This window comes from Octodon degus, unplaced genomic scaffold (genome assembly GCF_000260255.1).
Source record: "Octodon degus isolate 3935 unplaced genomic scaffold, OctDeg1.0 scaffold00055, whole genome shotgun sequence".
Classification (NCBI taxonomy): Eukaryota; Metazoa; Chordata; class Mammalia; order Rodentia; family Octodontidae; genus Octodon; species Octodon degus.
Window position 1 is genome coordinate 13,586,027 of NW_004524631.1, and position 27,452 is coordinate 13,613,478.

The following is a 27,452-nucleotide window of genomic DNA, read 5'->3' on the forward strand; positions in this document are numbered from 1 at the left end:
TAAAGGAGGGGTATTTTTTTTAATTATTATTATTTTTTTTTGTGGAACTGGGGATTGAACTCAGGTCCTTGTGCTTGCCAGGGAAGCGCTTATTCCACTGAGCCATCTCCTTGGCCCCTTCAGTGTCCAATATTGAAGGGGAATAGAAAGGAAAAAAATAGTGGCATCCCTGTTTGGGATTGCATTACGGAGTACATAGAAAACTCAGCAGAGGCTTTATTTTAATTTTTAAAAAAATTTTTTGAGTGGCATTAATTTTTAATTTGGAGGGTAAAAGGTAACATTTAATGAAAGGCGAAGGTCATGCTAACAAACATTCATCACAAAGCTGGTCTGACACAAGGAGAACTTCTCTGGGCTTTCCACCTACACACCAACCGAGGTTGACAGTAAGTACAAATCTGAACATCCATGTGTCCAACAAGCTGCCATCTCAAGAAATCATATCCTTGGGGCTGGTGAGATGGCTCAGTGGTCTAAAGCACCTACTTAGAACAAGCTTGGCAAAGCACGGGGACCACGGTTCAATCCCCCAGCACCACATGCCAGTCAGCCCCACCCCCTGGTGGGCTGAGCTGGCCACACACACACACACACACACACACACACACACACAAATAAATAAAATAATTTTTTTTAAAAAAGTGAACGTTTATGGGCTGGTGAGATGGCTCAGTGGTCTAAAGCACCTACTTGGAACAAGCTTGGCAAAGCACAGGGACCACGGTTCAATCCCCCAGCACCACATGCCAGTCAGCCCCACCCCCTGGTGGGCTGAGCTGGCCACACACACACACACACACACACACACACACAAATAAATAAAATAATTTTTTTTAAAAAAGTGAACGTTTTTCCAGTCTTCTCAATGAAGCATGGGAACAATTCAGCCAATGAAGTTCATGACGACAAGGTGCAGGATAGTGCTGGCAAAGAGAAAATCAGCGAAGACTCTCTGGGGATATGCCTTGGAAATCCTCTTTGCTCTGTGGGTTGATCTGTATTCTCAGGCACATTGCTAGGATGAAGCTTCCCACACAAGACATGAAGCCCGAGAGGAAAGAGTCGAAAGGGAAGGTCCCCACAAGGAGACAGTAACCGAACTGCAGCGCTCCGGTCAGCAGTATATACAGGAGGTACGCGTCCAGAAACTTCGGCCGCTGCGGAGTGGTGCTCAAGTACTCTTCTAAGAGTCGCGAAGTAACAGACACCGCAGAGGCTGACATGGCTACACACTGAGTGCACCGGGCCCGGCTTCCACGATTCCTACGGAATGCGACGTCCACGACGGATCTCAGCAGAGGCTTTAAAAAGAGCTTTCTTTGCTGTTGTTGAGTAGGCAGTTAGTGCTTGGGCAGGAGATGAGAAGGACGAAATGAATGGGCACAGAGCACCCACTGTTGAGGGGACAGAGAGTAATTAAAGGGGCCTCCTTCACTTGATGGCCTCCCAGCAAGAAATGCTACAAAATATAGGATTCTTTTTTTTTAATTTAATTTTAATTTTTTTTCCTATAAAAGAGAATTTATAGTTAACATTTACAAATTGTATTTGAATGCAGGATTTTTGTAAACCATCTGATGTGTCTGAGTCTTAAAGTAACATGGTTTGAACAACGATACATGTTTTTTTTTCAACAAATAATACACTGCATATATTCTTCTTAGTGGTTAATTGCTGTATTAATTTTAATTTTTTACATTTTCTAGGGAAGGGTTTAACAGGGTGTTCAGGGTCTCACTACTAGATCGGACTCATAGTGATCCGCCTGTTTACAGCTTCCCAAGAGCCGGGATTACAGGCGCACACCACCATACCCAGGCTCCATTTTGGTCTCGGCATGTCCTGGGGGCGGGGCCAGCACGGCAGGCCCTGGAATCAAACCCCCAATCCCTGCACCTGCTTGTAAGTGCTTTAATCCGCTGAGCTATTTGGCCAGCCCTCTTTTTTTTTTTTTTTTAAAATGAAGCTGGGCACATAGTTGATTTCCATCAAAATTGAGTGTGTTTGCCAGAGAAGGGAGAGGCTGAGACAGGAGGATCTCTTCAGCCCAGGAGTACAAGGCCAACTTGGATAATATAGTGAGAGTCTGTCTCAAAAAGGAAATTAAAGGGCCAAGGAGATGGCTCAGTAGAATAAGTGTTTGTCTGGCAAGCACAAGGACCTGAGTTCAATCCCCGTTTCCACAAAAAAAAAAAGGAAATTAAAGAAAATGGAGGGAAATGTTTATTGTGTAGACAAATTGCTACTTCTGCTCTTGATGCCATAAACATATTTAGAGACATGGAAATAATTTTGAGACAGAATAAACATAAAACGTGTGCAAGCACACTGGGAGTTGCTCTGGCAAATGAGCTGGGTGGGCCACGGGCTGCTGTTTTAAGTAACTGTTCTTTACCAAGATGCTGTGGGGTGGATTAACTCACTCACCTCAGAGCTTTGGCTTTGGCTCTACTTGTCTTCTCGCTCCTAAACAGGGAAATCGGAAAGCACTGTGTTTTGGTGACCAGAAATTTAACCTCCATGAGATGGGAAAGGAATTTGAACCCAAAGCCATTCACCCGTTGCCTGGCTCCCTGGACATCTGCCTGATTACAGAGGTACCTCTGGAGGAGATGATCCAGCGCCTCAAGGTATGCAGGGCAGCTGTTTTCTTTGGTTTTCTGTTCTATGGGGTATTTTGTTGGTGACAAGGATGGAGCCAAGGCTTCATACTTGCTGTGCTGCTGAACTCCAGCCCTAGCGCTGGACCTTGTGTGTTTTGAGAAAGCTGCTACAGATGTCATGAAAAACAGCATGGCGTCAGGAGGGCTACCTCCACTTGGGCAGATGGTTTCCTCACAGTCATACATTGTACGCAGTTATCGAGTCGTGGGCCAGGTGTGCTGGCACACATCTGTAATCCTCTTAGGAGGCTGAGGCAGGAAGGTTGCTGTGCTTGAAGGCATCCTGGGCTGTCTAGCGAGTGCAAGCCCAGCCTGAACTGCAGAGCAAGATCCTGGCTTGTAGGGATCTGTTGGCCTCACTGCGATCAGTTCTACTCTGGGAGAGACGGTAGCAGGAATGAGAAAGATGGACAAGAAGACAAAAGCTGGGCTAGATGGTCGCTGGTCTGCCTAATGGGCCAGACTAATGCCACATATAACAAAATGATCCTTTATACTTTTGCAAAGTTAGTAACATGTGACACACAAGCTTGCCTAGCAACTAATAGCTGACCCTAACCAGACAAGATGTTTATCTCAGGACTGAGGTAGATTGTTTGCTCTAGGCACTGAGGCCTAGTCCCACCTACACACATTTAATCAATTTCCTACCTTCGGGGGTTCCCAACATAGGCTCAAAAATAAAAACCCCAAAACCAATAGGTATAGGGCTGGGGGTGTGGCTCAGTGGTAGAGCAGCTGCCTAGCCCTCAGGAAGCCCTGGGTTCCATCCCTAGCATCACACACATGTGCACACACAAGTAGCATAGGCTTTGGACCAGGTTTCAGTTCCGGTCCTGTCACCTACTGGATAGTACTAGATACTGTTCTCATGCCCACTTTACAGAGCACAAGGCTGAGGTATAGGGTTGCCTATTCTTGAAGAAAAAATGGTAGGAGATGAGGTCAGATAAAGGGTGGTTTGGGGGATTCTACACCACTGTTAGGAATTAAATTTTAGTCTCCTGTATGGGCTATGACAAATGACTTGTTTTCTTCTCCTATCTCAGGCTTTTGATGTCCCCATTGAGGAGGGCCCAGTCCCCAGGACAGGGGCAAAAGGGCCGATTATGTCTATCTACTTCCGAGACCCAGACAGAAACCTGATTGAGGTGTCCAACTACATCTCATGATTGCCACCACCCTGTTTCCCTCATGCAGGTTTGAGAACAAACCTGTCCTCTAGAGGGCAGCGTCCAAGCCACACAATAAATGGAGTATCTTCCCCAGTGCACTCACTGTTCTTCCCGTCTCAGTTGCTTTCTTGGGTTTTGTCCAGGGTCTAAGTTGTCTTTAAAAGCCCAGAGCTGGGCATGGCGGTGCAGGCAGGATGATGAGGCCATGAGTTCGAGACCAGCCTGGGTTACATAATAAGGCCCTGTCACAAAAGAAAGAAAGGAGGGCCAGCCAAATAGCTCAGCAGATTAAAGTGCCTGCAAGCAGGCACAGGGGCCAGGGGTTTGATCCCTGGGCCTGCAGTACCAGTCCTGCCCCTGGGGTGCCCTGAGAGGGCAATTGAGACTGGGCATGGTGCTGTGCGCCTATAATCCCAGCTCTTGGGAGGCTGTAAACAGAATAATCACTACAAGTCTGGTCTGCCTGGGCAATTTAGGGAGACTTGTCACAAAAAATAGAAAAAGGGTAGTGTAAGGGCCCTGGGTTTAATCCTCCCTACCACGAATAAGCAAACAAGTGTCTGTGGCCAGGATACTACCTTTTTTTTTTTGAGACAAGTTTAGTTTAGGCTGGCCTCAAACTCACAGTGATTCTCCTACCTCAACATCCTGAGAGCTGGACCTATAAGCATGCACCACCACACCTGGCTGGGATGTTATTTTTTTTTTTCTTTTTGAGACAGGGTCTCACTATGCAGTTCAGTCTGGTCTTAAGAATAGAGTGCATGGGGCTGGAGAGATGGCTCAGTGGTCTAAAGCACCTACTTGAAACAAGCTTGGCAAAGCACAGGGACCGCGGTTCGATCCCCAGCACCACATGCCAGCCAGACCCGCCCCCTGGTGGGCTGAGCTGGCCACACACACACACAATAAATAAATGTAATAAATAAATATTTAAAAAAAAAAAAGAATAGAGTGCACTTCCCAGTCCTCATCACAGCCCAGGAAGATTACACTTGTAATCCCATGGAAAAGTTATTGGAATTGTAATGAGTTAATTCCAATCTATCACTACCATTGTAACCCACAGCTTAAAGACACAATAATTTATACAAAATGATGAGTCAGGATGGTCCAGAGTCTGGTCACAGTAATGGCTGTTCAGAACAAAGGCCTTTACTCAGGATCGAACCTGGATTTTATTCATGTATATGAGGAAGGGAGTGGTCTGAGGATGGGTGACTATGACAGTGACAGGAAGTGGGAGATGTGAGAGTACCTAGGACAGGACTAGGAAGGATGCCTGCAGTCACCTGTGCAATATGCAGAGACAAGGATATGCAGAAAGAGTAATCTGTGTAATAGACATAGGATATAATGTTTTAGGGTCAGTGCTTCAGCTCTGATGTGTACACTTTCAAGCCCCAGAAAGTCATAGCCCCTATCGCCCAGGCTGGCTTCAAATTCATGGTGATGCTCCTGCCTCAGCCTCTGGAAGGCTAGTATTATAGGTGTATGCCACTATGCCTGGCGCTTGCCTAATTTTAAAAAAGCACCTCGCCTTGGACCCACAGGTTACTTGCCTGGAGGGAACTGGATAATTTGTGGGAAGAAGCGAGGGAGGAAGGAGGGAGGGAGGAGCAGATGGTCAGATGGATGAATGGGTGGAGAATTAGATATGTGGGTAGACTAGAATCTCTTACCCCCTGGAAACCCCTTCATGCATGTGAGGAAGTGGTTTGTAAGTTCACAGATTTACTGTAAGGAGGGAAAACTGCAAATAACAGCACATGCCTATCAGCAAATGAATGGTGTGTCCTGTCTGTCACTGAAATATGTCTGAGATAAAGCAGCCTCTAAGGAGGAAGGATTCATGTTCACTCATGGATTCAGTCCATGGTTGCTTGGCTCTGTGGCAAGAAAATAGGGAAGGAGAGAAGCGGAAAGCAGCAGGAAGGAAGAGTAGGGGTCCCAGCATACCTTTGGGGGAACCAACCCATGATCATACTTTGGGCCCCTGGGCCCTACCTCCTAAAGTTTCCTTCCTCCCAACAGCACCAGACTTCAACACACAGGACTTTGGGTCCACATCCAAATTAAAACACATGGGGCTGGGGAGATGGCTCAGTAGAATAAGTGCTTCCCTGGAAAGTGCAAGAGTCAGAGTTCAATCCCTGGTTCCGCCAAAAAAAAAAATTATAGCAAATGTTAAAAAAAAACTATAGTGGGTATGCTCCATGGAATATTGCTCAGCGATAAAAATGAGTTTAAGAGGCCAGCATTATTCTGATAACAAACGCAGAAAGAGATACAGCAAAACTATAGTCCAATAAATATATTGTGTGTATATAAATGTAAAAATCCTCAACAAGTAGCAGGGCGTGGTGGCACAGGCCTTTAACCCCATAATTTGGGAGGCTGAGGCAGGAAGATCCCAAGTTTAGGGCTACCCTTGGTTACATACTGAGTTCCACACCAGCCTGGATCTCATATATATAGTGAGATCGTGTCTTAATAAAAAAATAATATTAATGAATGAGTAACCTCAACCAAATGCAAGTAAGTAGAGTGCAACAATACACAAAAATGTTATGCACTGTGATTAAGTGCGCTTTATTCCAGAAATGCAAGGTTGACTCAACGCATGAAAATCTGTCAGTGTGCTAATCCAGGAGTAGTGGCACATGTCTATAATCTCAGCAGGCTGAGGCAAGAGGATTGCCATAAATTCAAGGCCAGCCTGGGCTACACAGTGAATTGAAGACCAGCCTGTATTATATAGCAAAACCGTCTCTCAGAAAACAAAACCTGGGCCGGGGAGATGGCTCAGTGGAATAAGCACTTCCCTGGCAAGCACAAGGGCCTGAGTTCAATCCCCGGTTCCCCCCACTAAAAAAAAAAAAGAAAACAAAACCAGAATCAGTCAATGTATTATACCATATCAATAAACTAAAGGACAAACACATAACCTCAGTAGAACTAGAAGAAGCATTTTGTAGGGCTGGGCAGAGAGCTCAGCAAATTAAAGCGCCTGCTTAGGCAGATGCAGAGAGCCTCGATCCCTGGCCTGCTGTGGCGGCCCTAGCCGCTCCCCCAGGGCACAATGAGACAGCAAATGAGACTGGGCATGGTGGTGTGTGCCTGTAGTCCCAGCGCTTGGGAGGCTGAAAACAGGATCACTATGAGTCCCCTGTGTAGTGAGACCCTGTAGACCCTGTACTAAACACGTTAAAAGGACAAAAAAAACTCATAAACTTGTTTTTAGTGAGCTGCTTTTTTCCCCCATAGGCCATTAACAGATTTACTGGGGTTGTTTTTTTTGTTGTTGTTGTTGTTTTTTAAGACAATCTCACTATGTAGTTTAGGCTGGCCTTGAACTCACTATGTAGCATAGGATGGTCTTGAATTTGTGGTGATCCTCTTGCCTCAGCCTCCCAAGTGTTGGAAGTACAGGTGTGCACCACCACATCCGGTTACATTTACTCTTGTACGTGAAACTCTGTCATTTAGAATATTGTCAACTTTTTCAATTTGCCAGGCACGCGCTTATTCTACTGAACCATCTCCCCAGCCCCAACTTTTTCAATTTGCAACTTGCCACTTTTTTCAGTTTATTTTGTGTGTGTGTTTCTAGGGATGGAATTCAGAGTCAAATGCGGAGTATGGTAGGCAAGTACTCTACCATTGAGCCGCACCTGCAGTTCTGAATGTCCTTTTTTTTTTTTTTTTTTTTTTTACGGAACCGGGGATTGAACTCAGACCCTTGTGCTTGCCAGGGAAGCACTTATTCCACTGAGCCATCTCCCCAGCCCATACTAGAACGTCCTTCTAGTATGTGACTATTCTTGTGGCATGAATTACCTTACTGTAAAAATGCCACTTCTGCTGGGTTGATGGAGCACATTGGAACACTAACACTTGAGAGCCTGAGGCAGGAGCATCACCACAAGTTCAAGGCCAACCTGAGCTACAAGGAGACCCTTTCTCCAAAAAGCCAGTGAATGAGTGGATGAATAAAACACACTAGTGATAATACAGAAAAGAGCCTCAGTTTCTATTGTGGGTTCAACTGTTTCTTGGGCCTTAAGGGTGGTTTAAAATTCCTATTGAAAGGATAATTAACTTTGGGAAACACCTAAAAAGTACCTACAGGTAGTCATTACTGTTATATATTCCTGATTTTAGATTTTTTTTATTTAGTTATGTGTGTGTGTGTGTGTGTGTGTGTGTGTGTGTGTGTGGCCAGCTCAGCCCACCAGGGGGCGAGGCTGGCTGGCATGTGGTGCTGGGGGATTGAACTGCGGTCCCTGTGCTTTGTTAAGCTTGTTCTAAGTAGGTGCTTTAGACCACTGAGCCATCTCACCAGCCCTATGTTCCTGATTTTAAAACAACTTTTTCCCCCATAATTTTATTGAGAAACAAAGAGTGATGAGACAGTTTTAAACCAAATTGATAGGACAGTTTCAATAATTAACACATTGCATACATTCTTCCCAGTGGTTAATTGCTGTACAGGATGCGGACATGATATCCTATTTACAAACACTATTACAACAAATCCCTCTATTCATTAAGAGAATGTAACTATATATTTATCCTAACCATTTTGAATGCACAGATACAAAACGGACATTCATCTGTATCCCCTTTTTTTTGTTTAGTTCCGTTATTTGGATATTATAGGTGTGTTAACTCAGCAAAATATTCTAAAAGAGTCCAGTAGTCCATAATAGTATTAGGTCTTCCACTTCACTAGCAATGTCAGAAATTGTTGACCTGAGTCCTCCACAGCTCAACATAACAGCATGGCTTTACTTCTTTTTTTTTTTTTTTTGGCAGAACGGGGGATTGAACTCAGTCCCTTGCACAGCATGGCTTTACTTCTACTTCGTTTTTATACTTTTCTGCTGGATGGTTAAGACCAAGATAAAGCAAGACCGATGCAACAAGAGTTGTAGCTTTTGGGTCTGATAAGGTCAGTGAAATGCCCTCAGGATTTATCCTGAGATCCTGTACCTCAGATTGTAGAACCTTTGTCAGTGTCAGCCATGTGGATGAGTCACAGCCATTGCTTGGCCAATGTGCTCCCTGTGAAAGCCCGAGAAAATGTTTTCTCTCCATGTGACTCTCCTTAGGCACACTTAATGAATAGAGGGATTTGTTCTAATAATGTTTGTAAATATGATATCATGTCCGCATCTTGTACAGCAATTAACCACTAGGAAGAATGTATGCAATGTGTTAATTATTGAAACTGTCTCATTGCTATTTGTTTCTCAATAAAATTATGTGAAAAAAAGTAACTATGAAAATCAAATTATGGCATTTATCAGATGATTAAAATTTGAACTATATAAATATTGAAAAAAATTAAGATGAGTTATGTACATGTACCAGCTCCACACTGCTACAAATATGCACTAATGAAAAATAAATAAAATTAGAAAACAACTCCTTGAAGATGAAAAAAAAAAAACAATGAACCTAAGTTGCTTCTTTGTTATAGAGCAAGAAATATAGGTTAGCCAGTTCAGTGCTAGTTAAGCAGAATGTCCCGAGCATCTACCACTGGGGGTGGGGGTGGGGGCAGGCTTGAGCCTTGGGGTGTGAGATGTTCTGTTGTTCTCTATCTGGTAATTTAGTAAAGATCTTGGAAAAGGAGATGAAAATGGAGTCTGGCCCTGGCCAGTCCCTGTAGCCTTGTGACAGGTACTTCGGGGACTGCCCGACCCAGGACTTGCAGGGCAGTTTGGACAACACAGGGAGGCCTGTTCTGAAAAAGACAAGAGTGAAATTCCTCGTTGTGGGTGACTGAGAGGTTGCATGGAGTGTGACAAGCCTTTCGAACACTGCAGCACACTTATGAGTCCAGGCCACCTATCAATATTTAGTTTTGGGTTTTTTTTGGTGGAACTGGGGATTGAACTCAGGCCTTTGTGCTTGCCAGGCATGTACTTATTCTACTGAACTATCTCCCTGGCCCTGGCCCCAATATTTAGTTTTTTTTTTGTTTTTTTTTTTCCTTTTTGCAGAACCAGGGATATGAACTCAGGCTGTTGTGCTTGCCAGGCAAGGACTTACTCTACTGAGCTATCTCCCAGGCCCAATATTTAGTTTTTTGAGACAGAGTCTTGCTATATAGTTCAAACTGGCCTGGACTCACCTCTAACTCTGGCAATCCTCCTGCCTCAGCCTCCTGAGCACTGGGATTACACAACTATCAGTATTCTTAAAGCCAAATCATGAGATATTATTTTCTTTTCTTTTTGTCTTTCTGAGACAAGGTCTCACTATGCAGTTCAGGCTGGCCTTGAACTCACTTTGTAGCCCAGGCTGTTCTTTAACTTGCAATGATCCTCCTGCCTTAGTCTTTCTTTTTCTTTTTCTTTTCTTTTCTTTCTTTCTTTTTTTTGCAGTACCAGGGATTGAACTCAGGCCCTTGCGCTTGCCAGGTAAGTGCTTAATCTACTGACCTATGTCCCCAGCCCTGCCTCAGTCTTTCAAGTGCTGGGATTACAGGAATATGTCACCATGCCAAGCTTGTCTTATGTATTTTTGAAACACAATTATTTCTAAAATATAAGGAACTAAAGGGGCTGGGTATGGTGGCACACACCTGTAATCGCAGCACTGAGCAGGCTCAGGAGAGAATCATTGTGAGTTCAAGGCCAGTGTGAACTGCATAGTGAGACCCTATCTCAAAAAGATACATACATACGTACATACATAATACATACATATATAAAACAGCCAGGCATAGTTATAGGTGCACATCTATAACCCCAACACTCAGGAGGCTGAGTCAGAAGGATTGCTCTGAGTTGGAGAACACTATGAACTATATATTGAATTCACGTTGCCAAAAAGGCTAATCACTGAACATAAGTCATATGTTGATAATTTATCATATAACTTTCCAGGGTGTATGTGAGTGTGCACACGTGTGTGTGTGTGTGTGTGTGTGTGTGTGTGTGTGATGCTAATATAACTAGCTCTGCAAATAGAACTTTCAAAGCTAGACTTTCTCCTTTAGAGACAAATGACACCTCCAGACCCGATCCAGGAGAGGAGGGAACCAGCTGGAAGCTGTCTATTGTTCCTTTGTGTTCTCTTCCACACTTCCTTACTTGAAAGGACCCCAACACACCTGTACATGGTGATATGAGCAATTGGGCCCCTCCATCTCTTCAGAACTAATTTTACCCTAATAGAATAATTTTACCCAAATAAATGGCCTCCTTTGATCTGGTCACCAGTGAATAGATGAACCAGCACGCGCGGCCCTGAGTGGTCCACAGTACTAGGAATGGAGCCCAGGGCCTTGAGCGTGCTAAACACATGCTGCACAACTGAGCTATACTCCTGGCTCCTACATTTTATTTTGCATGCATGTTTATACATTTTACTTTTCTTTTTCGAATCAGAAATCAAACTCATGACTTTGTGCTTGCCAGTTAGGTGCTGTGCCACTGAGCTACATCCCCAGCCCGATACACACTGTAATTTTCAAAAAATAAGAAAATGTGGGGGCTGGAGAGATGGCTCAGTGGTCTAAAGAACCTACTTAGAACAAGCTTAGCAAAGCACAGGGACAACGGTTCAATCCCCCAGCACCACATGCCAGCCAGCCCCGCCCCCTGGTGGGCTGAGCTGGTCACACACACACAGACACAGACATACACACACAGACACACACACACACACACACACACACACACATAAATAAATAAATAAAATTTAAAAAAAATAAGAAAATGTGAAATATTGCTGGGCATGCTGGTACACACGTGTAATGCTAACAGTCTGGGAGCCTGAAGCAGGAGGATCATAAATTTAGTGATTTAACAAGGCCCTGCCTCAAAATAAATTTTTTTTAAAAAGTGTTAGAGGGCTGGAGAGATGGCTCAGCGGTCTGAAGCACCTACTTGGAACAAGCTTGGCAAAGCACAGGGACTGCGGTTCAATCCCCCAGCACCACATGCCAGCCAGCCCCGCCCCCTGATGGGCTGAGCTGGACACACACACACACAATAAATAAATAAATGTTTTTTAAAAAGTGTTAGAGATGAGCTTGGCATGGTGGTGCATGCCTGTAATCGTAGCACTGAGGAGAGGCTGAGACAGGAGGGTTGCTGTAAATTCAAGACCAGCCTGAGATATATAGCAAGACTCTCTCTCAAAAAAATAAAACAAAAGTGTTGGGGTTGTAGGTCATTATAAAGGCACTGGGGCTGGGGATTTGGATCAGCAGTAGAACGCTTACCTAGCAAGCTGGAAGCCCTGGGTTCAGTCCTCAGCACCAAAAACAAAAAAATAAACCTCCCCTAAAAAAGTAAATAAACCTCCCCTGGTATAAAGGCACTGTGTTCAATCCTCAGTAAAGTTTTTTTTTTTAATGTATTTAGTACAGTGTTTACAGGGTCTCACTACACAGATCAGACTCATAGTGATCCTATTTTCAGCCTCCTAAATGCTGGGATTACAGGAATGCGCCACCACGCCCAATCTCAGGCACTTTAGTCAGCTGAGCTTTCTGGCCAGCCCTAGTGTTTAAAAAACTAGTCATACTCTACCTACTACTTTTTTTTTTGGCAGAACTGGGGATTGAACTCAGACCCTTGCGCTTGCCAGGGAAGCGCTTATTGCACCAAGCCATCTCCCTGGCCCCTCCCCTCTACCTACTACTTATAACCAGCTTTTTTTTTGGATCCTACAGATAGAACCCAGGACCTCAACACTCAGCTACAGCCCCGGCCCTTTTTTATTTTTTATTTGAGACAAGATCTCACTAAAGTTGCTAAGTTGCCAAGCTGGGCTGGAACTGCTGAGCCTCTGCCTCGGCCTCCCTGAGTAGTACTGTAGTGACAAGTATGTACCACCATGCCAAGCACCAACTGGTTTTATAACATGTTATTTTCCTGTGTCATTAAATAATCACACATATATGTTATATAAAAGCAGCTGTTATCAACTAGTCACCCTACTGTGCTTAGAGCACTAGTTTATCTCCCCTTTCTTTTTAGTATGAATTTTTTTCTTCATAATTTTATTTTACCTAATAGGATAATTTTTTTTTTTGAGCCAGGGATTGAACTCAGACCCTTGCGCTTGCCAGGGAAGCACTTATTCCACTGAGCCATCTCCCCGGCTTCCCCTTTCTCATTGTATCTGGTACCGACTCATTAGCCAATCTCATACTATCCCTCCCTTCCACTTCCACACTTCCAGCCTGTGTTTTTTGCTCTCTCTTTAAAAAAAATTTTTTTTTGGTCTTTTTGAGACAAGTCTTGCTACACAGTTCAGGTTGGCCTTGAGCTCACTTTGTAGCCCAAGCTGGTCTCCTACTCATTTTTTTTTTTTCGGAACGGGGGATTGAACTCAGGCCCTTGTGTTTGCCAGGCAAGTGCTTATTCTACTGAGGCATCTCCCCAGCCCCTCCTACTCCTTTTGATCCTCCTGCCTCAGCCTCCTGAGTGCTGGGATGACAGGTGTGTACCACCACACCTGGCAAAGCTAAAATATTGATCGAATAAAAGGAGATAGTAAGGTGGGAATGGTGGTGCACACCGGTCATCCCAGCACTCAGGAGGATCGCTGTAAGCTCAAAAAAAAAGAAAAGAAATAGCCAATGTTTGAGGACATAGAAATGCTAATCACTCAGTTTGGTCATTATTGTGTTCATGTATTATCACAAAGCGCTCAGTAAATATGCACAATTGTGTCTCAAAAATAATTTTCTTTTTTATGAGCACAATATATTTATTGGGGGAAAGAAAGCTCCTGTCCAAGAGAGGGAGAGAAAGGGGACCCAAGTGGGTGGTCCCCGCAAAAAAAAAACCAAAACCAAAACCAAAAAAAACCAGATCGCACTACTTTCCACATAAATTGGAGCAGGGGAGATGGCTCAGTGGAATAAGCGCTTCCCTGGCAAGCAGAAGGGCCTGAGTTCAATCCCTGGTTCCGCAAAAACAAACAAACAAAAACAGATCGCCAAGTGGGTGGTCCCCCAGAAGCTGTCTCTTCCAGGGCCTTTTATAGAGTAAAACCATGTGGTGAGGCGGGTCTAAGGTGGTGGAGAACATGGGAACTCGCTTAGGTGGGCATGAGGTGGGACTAAACTATGGTCAGCCAATGAGATTACAAGCACCATTGCTCAGGTAAAATTGATTAAATTGGAATCAAATGGAGAAGCGAGTCACATAGCAAGAGGGCATGAATATGGGACAGGGTCTCTTCCTGTTGGGGGTTGGCTTAGTGACTCATTTGGGCTCTATCAAGGTGACTGATACTTATTTAGAATATCAATCTCTGATGCCCATCCCTAGGGATCAAAAATAATTTTCTTTCATGAAAACTAAAACCCAAAACCAACCAAGAGCTTGGTTCTGAGATCCTTGGCCAGGCATCGGCTCATATTTCTGTGTTATCCCACCAAGGCCAGTCGGCCTCCATCCTCTACTCCACCCCCTAAGAGCCGGAAATATTCTAATGCCAAGCGCTTGACTCAAGAACCCCAGAGGATGATGGCAGGAAGGAGGGCTTCCAGGAAGAGAGGATATTAGAACCAGTCTTGAATGAAAGAGTGACAGAGAGGTCTCGGAGCCCGGCCACCCCACCCTACCAGGCCCCTGCCCTCCCCTCTGGTCCCCAAAGCCCGGCCTGGACCCTGCTGATTCCCTTATCAGCCCACTCCCAGCTGTCTCCCTGCTGGCTGAACTGTTGCTGCAGACTTCTGGGCCTGCGCCTCACCGCTGGGATGGGGGAGGGAATGGGGTGAGGCATGCCCTCGGAGGCACCCCTCTCCCCACCCATTACTTCCTTTGTTGAGACCACTGTCCTCACTAGGAACGAAGAAATGAGGTGTAAGTCCCATGCCAAAGCTTTGTCTCAGCCATGCTTCTCACCTGCTCTTCCCCGGGAGGCCCTACCACGAAACTTGTGTTTCTAATAATGGCGGTGTTGAGAAGTCGCGAGTGTGGAGCGCACCTCTGCTGGCTTCCCAAGCAGGCCCTGTGCTGAGGGCTGCCTTTGAGGGGGCCAGAGGGGAGAACCTGTGATTATACCCATCTTCCAGGTAATACAACTGAGGTTCCAAGTGAGGCATGCCCAGGAATCAAGCAGCAAACGTTTGTGCAAGCCGAGACAAGCTGGGGCCTTGGACAAACTGCTTGGGTCAGGCACCCACATCCCCCAAGTCTGGAAGGTGGGAGTGACACATGTACACCACAGGCATCTGGGAGACAGGGATGACACTGCACAGAAAGCTCTGAGGACAGGGCCTGTGGTCTCTCAGTAAATAAAGAAGCTCCTGCTACTACACTAGCAATAGTAAAAGCATTAGTATCCTAATCACTATAACTGCTGTTATTAGAGTTAGCATGGATAATAATTAGTTTTAGGGCGAGGGCATGTAGTTCAGCAGAGGAGCATTTGGCTAACATGCAGAGCCCTGGGTTCCATCCCCAGCACCACACACAAAATAAGTCAATAATAATTACTTTATTTTATTTTTGGCAGAACCGGGGATTGAACTCAGGCCCTTGCGCTTACCAAAGAAGTGCCTATTCTACTGAGCCATCTCCCCAGCCCCCAATAATAATTTTAGAATTCTTGTTAAGTACAGTATTAGTGCTAGACTAGAATTAGTATGAGATTTAATATTACTACCTGGGTGTGGTTATGCACACCTATAATCCCAGCACTTGTAGGGGCTGAGACAGGAGGATCATTGCACATTCAAGGCCAGCTACATAGTGAATTCCATTTTTTTGTTTTGTTTTTTGGTACTGAGGATCGAACTCAGGACCTTACACTCGCCAGGCAGGCACTTAAACCGCTGAGCTATCTCCCCAGCCCTATATAGTGAGTTCTAGATCAGCCTGAAATACATAGTGAGACCCTGTCTCAAAACAAAAACAAAAAACCTTGAGTTGGGTGTGGTGGCACATGCCTGTAATCCCAGCATTCGAGAGGCTGAGGCAGAAGGCTCACTGCAAATTTTTGACCAGCCTGGTCTACAAAGTGAGCTCAAGGCCAGCCTGAACTGCATAATGAGACCCTTTTTTCTCAAAAAGAAAAATAGATTAGTATTATTATTGAGAAAAGAAGGAAAAATGGAAATAAAGCTTTTGTAAAGGGGGGGAGGAGAGGTTGAAGGGAGAGGAAGAGAATGTGGAAAAAAGAATTCAGGTTACATTCTGTAGGATGAATCTTATGTATATCTAAAATGTGCCAAGAAAATCTGATTTGATTTTATTTTAAATCTGATTTTAAAAAGATCAATATTATTACTAAAATTAGTATTAGAGTTAGTATCAGTATTAGAAGTAATATTAGTGTTGCCATTCGTGTTAGCATTGCATTCGTTTTTGGGGGGGGGTTGTTTTTTTTTTTTTGAGATAGGGTCTCACTATGCAGTTCAGGCCATCTTTGAACTCACTTTATAGCCCAAGCTGGTCTTCTTGAACTTGTAGTGATCCTCCTGCCTCAGCTTCCTGAGTTGCTGGGAGCGCTGGGATTACAGATGTGCGCCACCATGCCCCACTGCATTAGTATTAGAAGTGGTTAATGATGCTCTTTACAAAGGGCCCAATGCTATCCCTTGGATATAACAGGTACTCATCAAATACACAAGAATGTTTGACACTTATTAAAGTTGCAGATTCATGTGAGTTAAAACCACTTAGCATAGATTCGAATAACTGTAGTTTCCCAGTCAGCTTGTGGGTCTTGCACCATTTTTGTTTTGTTGTTGTTGTTTGTTTGTTTGTTTTTTGAGATAAGGTCTTACTATATAGTTCAGGCTGGACTTGAACTATGTATACCAGGCTGGTCTCAAACTATATTATATCGGGGGCCTGCCCATTAGCTCAGTTGTTTACGTGCCTGCTTAAGCAAAGCAGTCAGGCTCAGGATACTGTGGTTCAGTTCCCAGATCCTCAAGCCTTACCAGATCTGCCCTGAAGGTATCCTGAGCAAGCAAAAAAAAAAAAAAAAATCCATCCAACTATATTGTAGTTATGCACCACCACACCTAGTTGGCCTGCACCATCCTTGTTGTGTCTTTTAGCAGGCAGAAGAGAGAGGGTATATAAATCATCCAGGTCCCTCATCAGCTGGAAGCATCCTCTAAGATCCTTGGTTTCCTTCTTACTGACAGGACTTAGGTCAGGGAGTGGCACATGGCAGGAGGTCGACCAATGGGCCCCACACTAAGCCTAGCTTTGCCTTCTCCTCCAAAACCTCCAATTTTGCTAAACCTCCAATCTGAGGACCCAGAAGCTGAGAAGTGAGAATGGTCAGCTCCCTCTGGGGTGGGTGGCTGGGCAGACCCACTGATTCTGGACTCCATCGTTGCCTCTGCCCTTTGCAGGCCTCAGTCTCCTTCCCTGTAGAATGTATGATGGGTAGATCTCTTTGCCCATGGAGTTCCAGAGCCATGAGTAGGGACCCTTCTGCTTGCCCTGTAGGGCCCACGTTAGACAACTACCATGTTCATGTGTGTGTCAGGTGACATTAGATGGAGAAAGTGCTCAGAACAGGCTTATGCAGGTCTACTTTAGCATGGCTGTGGCTGTTAATACTCAGGAGAGGGGAAGGGCTGATGCCACCGCCATATAGGTCCACATTTGTCCACAACCTGTTCCATCCATCCCACTGCCACATGGGGCTCAGATCCCAGCTGGAACCTCTCAGTCTCGGTTGGTGCCCCCTCTTATGACACCAGCTCTATCTTCTCGGTTTCTCCACCTGTGACCTTGCCTCTCATTTTCTAGTTTTCTCCTTCTGTCCATCTGTCTGTCTCTCATGCCCTTTGCCTTTCTATCTATCTATCTATCTATCTATCTATCTATCTATCTATCTATCTATCTGTCTGTCTTTAGTGGTCCCCCGCCTCCCTGTGTGTCCCTCCTTTCCTTCTGCATGCTGTCTCTACCTCCTGCCCCCATCTCATTACCATCTCTGTTTATCTCTGTTCCTCTGTCTCGGTCTCTTCCTCTCTATCCTTTCCCTTCCCCACCCTGTCCCATCCCTATCCTATTCCCCCAGAGCTCACAGGGGAACCAACCCCAGTGTCACCCTAGTTTCCCGCCTTCAAGGCAGTATGGCGGGCAACAAGTCCACTGTCCTTGGGTGCCCCCCACCCCCACTCTAAGACAGCCTGTTACTGCGGTGCCAACAGCCACTGTGGCCTCCATCTGATAAGACTTATCTGCTGGCCCAGGGCAGGCCAGAGCTGGCGTAAGCCCCAGTGCAGAGGAGGCAGCGAGTGAGCTGAGAGCCTAGCCTGAGCCTAAGGCCGAGTCTGAGGCCGAGCCCTCACTGCTTCCCACCATCCCTGGCTGAGGAGTCCCCTGGCTGGGTCAGCAAGGTGTCCCGCAGGCTCTGGTTCAAATCCTCCCACACCTCTGAGCCTTATTCTTCTCACCTGCAAAATGGGTATGGCCACATCCCTCCTCTCCTGCAGCCAAGAGGCCTCACATACATAAGGGTCCAGCCCACACTTGGCCAGGCACAGTCAGGGCCTCCCTCTCTGAAAAGCCCAGTGGAGTCATGAAACCATATCTGCTCATTTCAGTTATCCTGGTTTCAGCCTATGTCACTTGGTTGGACACTGAAATCCACAAGAGCCCAAGTTGAATGGGGTCGAGAATCCACTGGGTGGGCAGGTAGGGTAGGTGAGGGCCCCTAGTGCCTAGGAGGTGCCCCCAAAGCAAGGGGCACACCCCCTCTCCTAACCTGCCCCACCCACTGGGGCACCAGCCACTCCCTGGGGAGGAGGGAGGAGGGAGAAGGGAGAAGAGAGAAGAGAGGGCGGGCCCGGAGGGAGGGAGCCTCAAACGCCGAGGCCAGCCAGGACACCCCCTGGGATCACACTGAGCTCTCCACATCCCCAAGGTGGCCGAACCCTCCGCGCCAACCCACCCAGGTCAGTCTCAGCCCCCCAAGAGCCCCAGCAAGACAAACCCAGCCTGTGCCCCAACCTCATAGCTACTCCGCAAGCCTGCTCTGGGCTCCCCTATCCACTGTTGAGTGTTGGCCACCCCTCAATCCCTCCACAGCTCTTCAGACTCACTTGTCTCTCTATGTCTACCCCCAAAGCCCACCTCCCTCAGTCCCGAGATCCAACAACCCTTTCCAAGATGCCTATGTTCCTCTTCTCTTTTAACTTTACTCCTCATACCTCCCGGTCTACCCTAAATACCAGCTGTGGCCCCAAAACATACCTTCATCTCTCAGAAATCCTATCTCATCCAAGCTTGTTTCTGTCCCCCAAGTTCTTTCCTAAGACCTCACTTCTGCTCCCCCAAGACTATTTCTGCTCCCCAACCCCTTATCTGCTCCACAACACCCTTGTGTCTGCCCCAGACATTCTCTCTGGGCCCCCAAACCCATCTCTGACCTGCTAAACCCTAAAGTTTACCCCTATCAGCCTCTCAAATTCTGTATTTATTCTGCAATCCATTTCTCCCTCCCCACCCCTAGCCTGATTGCTGAGATCTTTGCTGCTCCAAACACTGTCTATTCCCCCACAAATCTGTTCTACTGCACAAACCTACCATGTGCCTTCCCTAAGCCCTTGCCCAGCCTTAAGCATATCTCTGCCCCTCAAATCTCTCTGGTCCTAAACTTGCTTACCCTGATTCCATCTTGACTTCTCAAACCCTTCTTGTGTACCCATGACCCATCTCTAGTGAGCCACATCTCTGCCTGCCCAAGTTGATTCCTGACTCCTCAGCTCCATGTCTGCTCCAGAAAATGCCTCACACCCCTCCTTGCATTTTCCTATGACCCTTACAATCCATGTTTGACCCCCAACTATGTCTCTGTCAGCTTTTGCTCACCCTCAAACTCCACCCAATTCTCCAATATCCTCTCTTACCCCTAACCTATTTGTGTGGTGTGTGTGTGTGTGTGTGTGTGTGTGTGTGTGTGTGTGTGTCTTTTTGAGACAGGCCCTTGCTTTGCAGTTCAGGCTGGCCTTGAGCTTACTTTGTAGCCCAGGCTGGTCTTGAACTGAACTCAAATGATCCTCCTGTCTGAGCCTCCCAAGTGCTGGGATTACAGGCGTGGGCCACCATGCCTGCCTCTCCTCAACTTATTTCTAAAGCCAAAATGTGTCTCTGAACTTCTAAGCTTGCCTCTGCTCCTTAAAACCTGTATTTGCTTCTCCCAAACTTTATGGCTACATCCCAAACCTTTCTCTCCTTCCTCAGCCCCATAACCCTCAGATGCTACCTCTAAGCCTCAAGCCCTATTTCTGCCCCTAGACCTTCAGACTGCTCCTTACAGGCTTGTGAGAGCCTCCCTTGAGGGATGGACTAGGATATTACCTGGACCGAGGGGCTGGGCTGAGGGAAGGTTGAGGGCGCCAGGCTGCTGCCTGCCACCTCCGCAGCTGGGAAAGCAGTACTTACTCTAGTGGGGCAGCTGATAAGGAGCTTTCATATCCCCCAGCCTCAGAGATAAACTTTATCTCTGTTCAGAGAGTGATAACTGGTGGGGGGGTTGGGCCCCTGCCACAGAGGGGTGGGCAGCTCTAGACCCACCAAGGTGTGAGGTACAGGGGAGCAGTGAGGCTGGAGGTAGATTATGGTGGGCGAGGATGAGGGAATGATAGAACAGTGATGGCGGAGAGAGGAAGAGCAAGACACACACAGTGAGACAGGAAAAGAGAATAGAGCTGGGGAGAAGCCAGAGACAGGAAAAAAAAAAGCAAGAGATGGAAGGGCCCATTGTGGTGGCCTATGCCTGTAATCCCAGCAGCCTGGGAGGCTGAAGCAGAAAGACACTACTTTATGAGCATCTACTGTTTTCTCTCCTTCCGCATCTCTCTGATCCCCCTCCATCGCCTCTTTCCCTTCCCTCTCTGAGCTCTCCTTGTTCACATTTAGGTCCTTCCTGCTTTCTCCCTCTCCACTCATCTTTCAGGAGTTCAGTGTGAAGGCCCTGGGTTCACTCCTGAGAGGGAGAGGGAAAGAGAGCATGAAGAATTGTGGAGAGACAGAGACAAAGTGTTAGAGACAAAGAGGGAAGTGATAGGAGATGAGACAGAGGCCTCAAAGATGGAGAAGTAAGCTTTGTTCAAAGGCAGATGGGAACCCTGGGGTCAGAAGGGCGGTGGGCACAGGCTGTCATTCCCAGCACAGCTCCAGCTTGGGTTCATTCCTTGTCTGGCTACACATCTGGCTGCTTGAGGGTGGCCTTCTCCTCCATCTGCTCTCCACTCTGAGACAGGACTGCAGTAGGCAGGGCCAAGGTGGGTTCCAGACTGCTTGTCCTCAGCCCAGGCCCAAGCCATGCACAGCCAGGACTGCCCAGGACCATGGAAGAGTGAGAGGTGTGGCGGCAGGGCCACAGGGCTCAAAGGGAGAGAAGTAGTGGGGATGTGGTGGGAGCCACAGCAAAAGCAACAGCCAGGGCCCGGGGTGATAGCTCTGTAGTATAAGTACTTGCCTGGCAAGCGCAGGGTCCTGAGTTCAATCCCTGGTACTGTCAAAAAAAAAAAAAAAAGCAACAGCCAGAGAACTGCAGAGATGTCCAGAGAAATATGAGTGGAGAAGGAGAAGGCAGGAGGTACCTAAGAGAGGGAGGGGAGGAAGGGAATGAAGGGGGGCCCAGGGAGAGACGCAGAAGGACAGAAAACCAGAGGGGAAACAGTAGACATAAAAACAAAGATGGAGAGGGCATGGGAAGATGGGAAAACAGTCAGGAAAAAGACCCAGGGAGGCAGAGGGAGAGACACAAGGCAAGAAAGAAGGTCTTTCCTACTTTCCCAGGTCTTATTTCACCCCCCATCATAACTTCCAATAGAAAAGATAGGGAAACTGAGTCTTGAGACTGGTGACACTTGGAGCCTTGGGGGCCAGAACTGTGGCAAGCCACCCAAGGGTTGGGGGACTGCCTCCCACCTGTCACCCTCCTCAGAGGAAGCCAGTTGCCTTGGGGTGATTTCAAAAGTTGGGCGGGGATGGCAGAGATAAGCAGTGGGGGGGTGCTGGGAGGAACTAAGGGGGCCTCTGTCTGCAGACCCAAAGGGAGGAAGGGGGTGAAGCCGGAAACCATGGGGTTTCTGAGAAAGTCAGAGGGCAAGATGCAACAGATAGATGCAGAGTCTGGAGTTGGGGAGCATGGAGAGCAGAGCCCAAGGCCCTGGGAGGAAGGACTAAGGGCTTCAAGGAAGTTGAGTTACGCAGCTCGGCCCATCCTGCACAGACCCTCCTAGAGGAGGGAGAAGGGAAGGATGGGAGTAGGCAGAGGAAACGGAGGAGGAAGAGCAGGAAAGGGAAGAAAGGACGAGGGAGAGGAGCAAGAAAAAAGGAAAGAAAGATGAGTAAAACTGAGGGAAGAAGTGGAAAGAGAAGGAGAAGAAGCAGGAGGGGAGAAAAAAGAAGGAAAGAGAACTGGAAGAGGGGATGTAGGAAAAGGAAGAGAGATAGTGAACAGTGAGACACAGAATGAGCAGGGGAGAGAAGGAAGAGAGCAAGAAGGGGAAAAGGAGGAGGAAAAGAACATGAAGTAGAAAAGAGGGAGAAGAGAATGAAGCATGGAGAAGGAAGGAAGAGGGAGAAGAAGGGAAGAAAGAGGAGTTGGGAGGAGGAAAGGTGGAAAGAAGGGAAGAGGAGAAGGGATGGGGAGGAGGAAAAAGAGGGAAAGGAAGACAAGGAGAAGACAGTGGAGAGTGGAGGGAAAGACAATAGCTGAGGAGAGAAAATGGTGGCAAAAAAGGTGGAGGAAGGACAGGAAGTGGGAAGGAACTGGAGCTAGGAGGTGCAGGTGTGAGAAGGGAGGGGAAGTGGAGGAGGGAAAGGAAGAACATGGAGATGAGGAGCTGAGTAGGAGGGCAGAGGAGGAAAGAAGGGGCTGGTAGGAAAAGGGGAAGGAGGGTGTGCATGTCTGAGAACCCCGCCTGTCCTCACAGGTTAACCCCCAGAGGCCCCATGGAGTTCTCTGGCCTGGGAGCCCTGGGGACCTCAGAACCCCTACCCCAGTTTGTGGATCCTGCCCTGGTGTCCTCAACACCTGAGTCGGGGGTCTTCTTCCCATCTGGGACTGAGGGGTTGGATGCAGCAGCCTCCTCCACGGCCCCCAGCACAGCGACTGCTGCAGCTGCCACACTGGCCTACTACAGGGACGCTGAGGCCTACAGACATTCCCCAGGTAACTTTGCAGGCTGCCTGCTGTTGGGGCCATGGAGCTCCTCGGCTAGGTTGAAATCAACACGAAGTGGTCACCTTGGAAATGGGCGGAAGCTTCTCACACGGATGTGCTGACACCTTTCTCTAGTTATGTGCACACCTGGAAGCCAGATGTGGTACATACCTGTAATCTAAGCACTCTGGGAGGCTGAGGCAGGAGGATTGCAAGTTCAAGTCCAGGCTGGGCAACTTAGAAGGACCCTGTGTAAAAAGAAGCAAAAAATAAAAAATAAAAACCCATTAGTCCATATGGTTGGAAGCTATTGCACTTGCCATAGTAACCAATGGGACTGCAGATCCAGGAGTTATCCCTAGGCCAGCAGCTGTTTTGGTAGCCTTTGGAAAGGCTGGAAATGTGGTCATGGTGTCCAGGCTGTTGGACACCACTGCACCCTGTAAGTAGACTGATTGCAGACTGATCTGGTCCCTTCTTTCCCCTTCTTCCCCTCTCCTGCCCCCAACAGTCTTTCAGGTATACCCGCTGCTCAACTGTGTGGAGGGGATCCCAGGCAGCTCACCCTATGCTGGCTGGGCCTACAGCAAGCCAGGGCTCTACCCTGCTGCTACAGTGTGCCCCAGCCGCGAGGACTCCCCTCCCCAGGCCCTGGAAGCTACAGATGGCAAGAGCAGCACCAGCTTCCTGGAGACCCTGAAGACAGAGCGCCTGAGCCCAGACCTCCTCACCCTGGGGCCTGCACTGCCTTCATCACTCTCCGTCTCCAGCAGTGCTTATGGGAGCCCTGACTTTTCCAGTCCTTTTTTTTCTCCTACTGGGAGCCCCCTCAATTCAACAGCCTATTCCCCCAAGCTTCGAGGGAGTCTGCCCCTGCCCCCCTGTGGTGAGTGTCTTGAAAAGGAACTGGGAGGTTAAGGGGGATGAAGCAAAGTTAAACTGAGCCTGGCTCCCTTTTCCCCACTCTTCACCCCGTCAGAGGCCAGGGAATGTGTGAACTGTGGAGCAACGGCCACTCCATTGTGGCGGAGGGACAGGACAGGTCACTACCTATGCAATGCCTGTGGCCTCTATCACAAGATGAATGGGCAGAACAGGCCCCTCATCCGGCCTAAGAAGCGCCTGGTAAGACTGCAGGCCTGCCTTACTGGGTGGGGGCCTCATGATGCCACATGGCAGGGGAACCATCCTCAGACATAGCAGAAACTGCTGCCTGCCACCCTACGTAGCAATCCCATGCTAGTCCTATATGAAAGTCCTTCACTCATCCCCCATCCAGCCAGGAACTGCTGCCCTTTTCCTAGCTAGGAACCCAGTTCTGTGTAGGGAGTTCCATCCCCAACTCCTCAAAGGCTTCAAACAGGGACAGGGATATCACTTAGTGGCACAGTGCCTGCTTGGCAAGTGCAAGGTCCTGAGTTCAATTCTCGATACAAAAAAAAACCCAAGGCTTCAAATAAGCCCTGCCCTGGGGCCTATCCCAGATGTGCTGACTTGGTTGAACTGGGGTGCTGCCTGGGCATTAGGAGTTTTATCATTTTGGCAATGCTGGGGTGGAACCCAGGGAGTCACATACACTATGCAAGTGCTCTACTGCTAAGCAGCACTCTTGGCCTTGAGACTTTTTTAAAACTCCCCACATGGTTCTGATGTGTGGCCAAATTTGAGAACCACCAATATAGTCCTCCATAGAATACAAAGTGAAAATCCTCTGTCCTGGTTAGGAACCCCTGCCTGCAACCTGATCCTTACCTCTTGGGCCCTCCCATCAGGCACTCAGAGCCCTGATCCCCACTTCCATTCCCCAAAGCCCTGATCTCACACCCTGTCATCCCCAGATTGTCAGCAAACGGGCAGGTACTCAGTGCACCAACTGCCAGACAACCACTACCACACTGTGGCGCAGAAATGCCAGTGGAGACCCCGTGTGCAACGCCTGTGGCCTCTACTACAAGCTACACCAGGTGAGCCCTGCTTTCCTATCCTCGTGCCGTGCTCCCTCCTCACTCAGCCCCATGTCTACCTGAACCTTCTCTGCTCTTTTCCTTTTACTTCCCTCTCACTTTCCTTCCTTCCCACTTTTCTCAGCCTCCTCTTTCCATTTTCCTTCTCCACTCCATCCTCCTCCCCATATCTCCCATCTCTTTCCTTTTCCCCACTCTAGTTACCCAATAACTTCTACCCCTTTACTCTAGGCCTTGGGTAGCTCCTGTCAGCTTTGGGGACTTCCAATCTCTAGCCCTTACCACCTCTGATTCCTAAGGGTGGTAACTGTTCCAGACTCTGGGGCATGTTCCCCTAGTCCTTGAACCAAGCCCCTATTCTTAGAGAAATGGGGTAGAAAGGCTGTCCCTGGCCCAGACAGACACAAATGGCTGGAGTTGGGAACAACCATGACATTTCTTTGGGCAGGTGAACAGACCACTGACCATGAGGAAGGATGGTATTCAGACCCGGAACCGCAAGGCATCTGGAAAAGGGAAAAAGAAGCGGGGATCGAGTCTAGGAGGAGTAGCAGCAGAAGGACAAGCTGGTGGCTTCATGGTAGTGGCAGGTGGCAGTGGGAGTGGGAATTGTGGGGAAGTAGCTTCAGGCTTGACATTGGGTCCCCCAGGTACTACCCATCTCTACCAAGGCCTGGGCCCTGTGGTGCTGTCAGGGCCCGTTAGCCACCTCATGCCTTTCCCAGGCCCCCTTCTGGGGTCAACCACAAGTTCCTTCTCCACAGGCCCAGTGCCTCCCACTACCAGCACCACTGTGGTGGCACCACTCAGTTCCTGAGGGCACAGAGCATGGCCTTGGAGGCAGTGGTGGTGTCCTCCTCCTCTTATAGCCAGCAGTCTGTGTGACCGGACCCTCTGGACCCCATACACTCCCTGGCCTGGGCCTTCAAAGTTTTTGTAAAATAAAATAATAATAAAACTGGAGGTGTGAGTCTACATATGAGTAAATGGCCTTATGTGTGGTGTGTGGCACTGTGGTTCTCTCATGACAGCTGTTGGCTACAGTGTACAAGCAGCATGATGCTGTGTGAGGTGGTACACGTCACCCTCCATGACTTAAAGTTTGGATATAGAAATGTAACAGCATATGCAAGACTATGTGGACAGCATCCAGTGGTTCCATATAGCATGGTGAGATGACATGTGACCAGCCACCTAGGGACAAGGCAGTGTGACATGGTACATATGATATCAGGTGACCTGAGGATAGCATATCTATACAACAGTGGGGAGGAAGAGGCCTGTGGGGTGGTGCAGTTGTGTGTGACTCCATGGTCTGTGAGAAAGTATGAGAGAACACTATGCACGGGCATGGAATCTGAGGGATACAGACCTTTGGAATGTTGACCCAGAGTGTGCATGACAGTGTGTGAAGATGCTCAGGAACAACAATAGTTCCTTGCCAGTCTGGCAAGTGTATGGGTGTGCATGTGTGTACATCTGTGTGCCATTCCCAGGTGAAAGGGAACTTCCGCCTTCAGGAGAGCAAAGAAAAGAAGTGTAGGATTGGGACTGGCAGCTGTCAAGATCAGAAGGCCAATGCTGGAGGCTGGGCTGGTCCCTGTGCCTTCTGGTCAGTTATCTCCTTGCCCTCGGCCAAGCTCCGAGCTCCTCAGCCTGAAGCCCTGTGGAAAACGCAAGAGGATAGGGGAGATCAGGACACAGAGCTAGGGAGTTCCACACAGTGCCAGCACCCTCCCCAACAAACTTTACCTGAATGAACTGCTCCTCTCAAAGACAAATCTGTCTCTTAACAAGCACCTGGAGGCATACTGGAGTTGGGGACATCCAAAGGCAGCAGGTCTTAGGCTCACCAACACCACAGAGCTCAGCATGGGGCTGGTGAGGTAGTCTTGAGAGTCCACTTGACCCCTCTTCCAGCTGCTGCCCACAGCAAATGGCACCATTTCCTGAGGGCTCCCAGTGGGATCAGATGACACACTGAGGGGCTTTGGCAGCTTCTATTCCATTAATATCTGGAAAAAAAAATACCCTGAGGAAAAGAGGCTCATACTCTTTTCACTAATGAAAAAGTGAGGCTTTTAACTGACAAGTACCTTGCCCTGACCACATCAATTTAAGGAGTGTTATTTACACTTTATTGAGTTGCTTCTCCATGTCTTCTACCCTAGAGCTCCAGGGAACTGTGGGAGCCATGGGCCCTGAGCAGATGATGGATAAGAAACTATCCTCAGGGAACAGGATCTTGTCAGCTAGTTGTCACAGCAATGCCATGGAGCAGCCCACCACAGCAGCCTATGCTCCTTACAGATATTGCCCAGAATGGTCCTGATGCTTAAAACCCACACCCTGAGGAAGCCCCCATACTCTCACATGCATTTATTTTTTAGAATGTTGGGAATGGATCCCAGGGCCTTGCACATCAGTGCTCTGTGCTGATCTACATCCTCAACTGTTCTAAAATTTTATACTTTTTTTTTCCTGGAACCGGGGATTGAACTCAGGCCCTTGCCCTT

General features: G+C 47.7%; 2 protein-coding genes, 1 long non-coding RNA gene and 1 pseudogene across 4 annotated transcripts in view; 2 read left to right on the forward strand and 2 right to left on the reverse strand.

The window, feature by feature from the left end:
* Positions 1 to 3,939, forward strand: part of Glod5 (glyoxalase domain containing 5) — a 14,033-nt gene extending 10,094 nt beyond the window's left edge. For both annotated transcript variants that reach the window (XM_023717792.1, XM_023717793.1), the window contains exons 3-4: positions 2,478 to 2,633; positions 3,716 to 3,939. In XM_023717792.1, the coding sequence (XP_023573560.1) occupies positions 2,478 to 2,633; positions 3,716 to 3,838 (279 nt within the window). In that variant the 3' untranslated portion in view covers positions 3,839 to 3,939. The remainder of the gene's footprint in view (positions 1 to 2,477; positions 2,634 to 3,715) is intronic.
* On the reverse strand, positions 244 to 24,680 carry LOC111817325. The gene is made up of 3 exons (XR_002821562.1): positions 24,670 to 24,680; positions 9,856 to 9,867; positions 244 to 448 (listed from the first exon to the last, which is right to left on the reverse strand). It is a non-coding gene; the product is annotated as an uncharacterized LOC111817325 (long non-coding RNA).
* Positions 847 to 1,226, reverse strand: LOC101572153 (annotated as a pseudogene).
* Gata1 (GATA binding protein 1) lies at positions 18,664 to 25,883 on the forward strand. Its single transcript, XM_004633533.1, has 6 exons — positions 18,664 to 18,749; positions 22,743 to 22,981; positions 23,484 to 23,858; positions 23,952 to 24,097; positions 24,811 to 24,936; positions 25,385 to 25,883. The coding sequence occupies exons 2-6, from the start codon at positions 22,762 to 22,764 to the stop codon at positions 25,751 to 25,753; spliced, it is 1,236 nt and encodes a 411-aa protein (XP_004633590.1). The 5' UTR covers positions 18,664 to 18,749; positions 22,743 to 22,761; the 3' UTR covers positions 25,754 to 25,883.
* Positions 25,884 to 27,452: the final 1,569 nt, after the last annotated feature.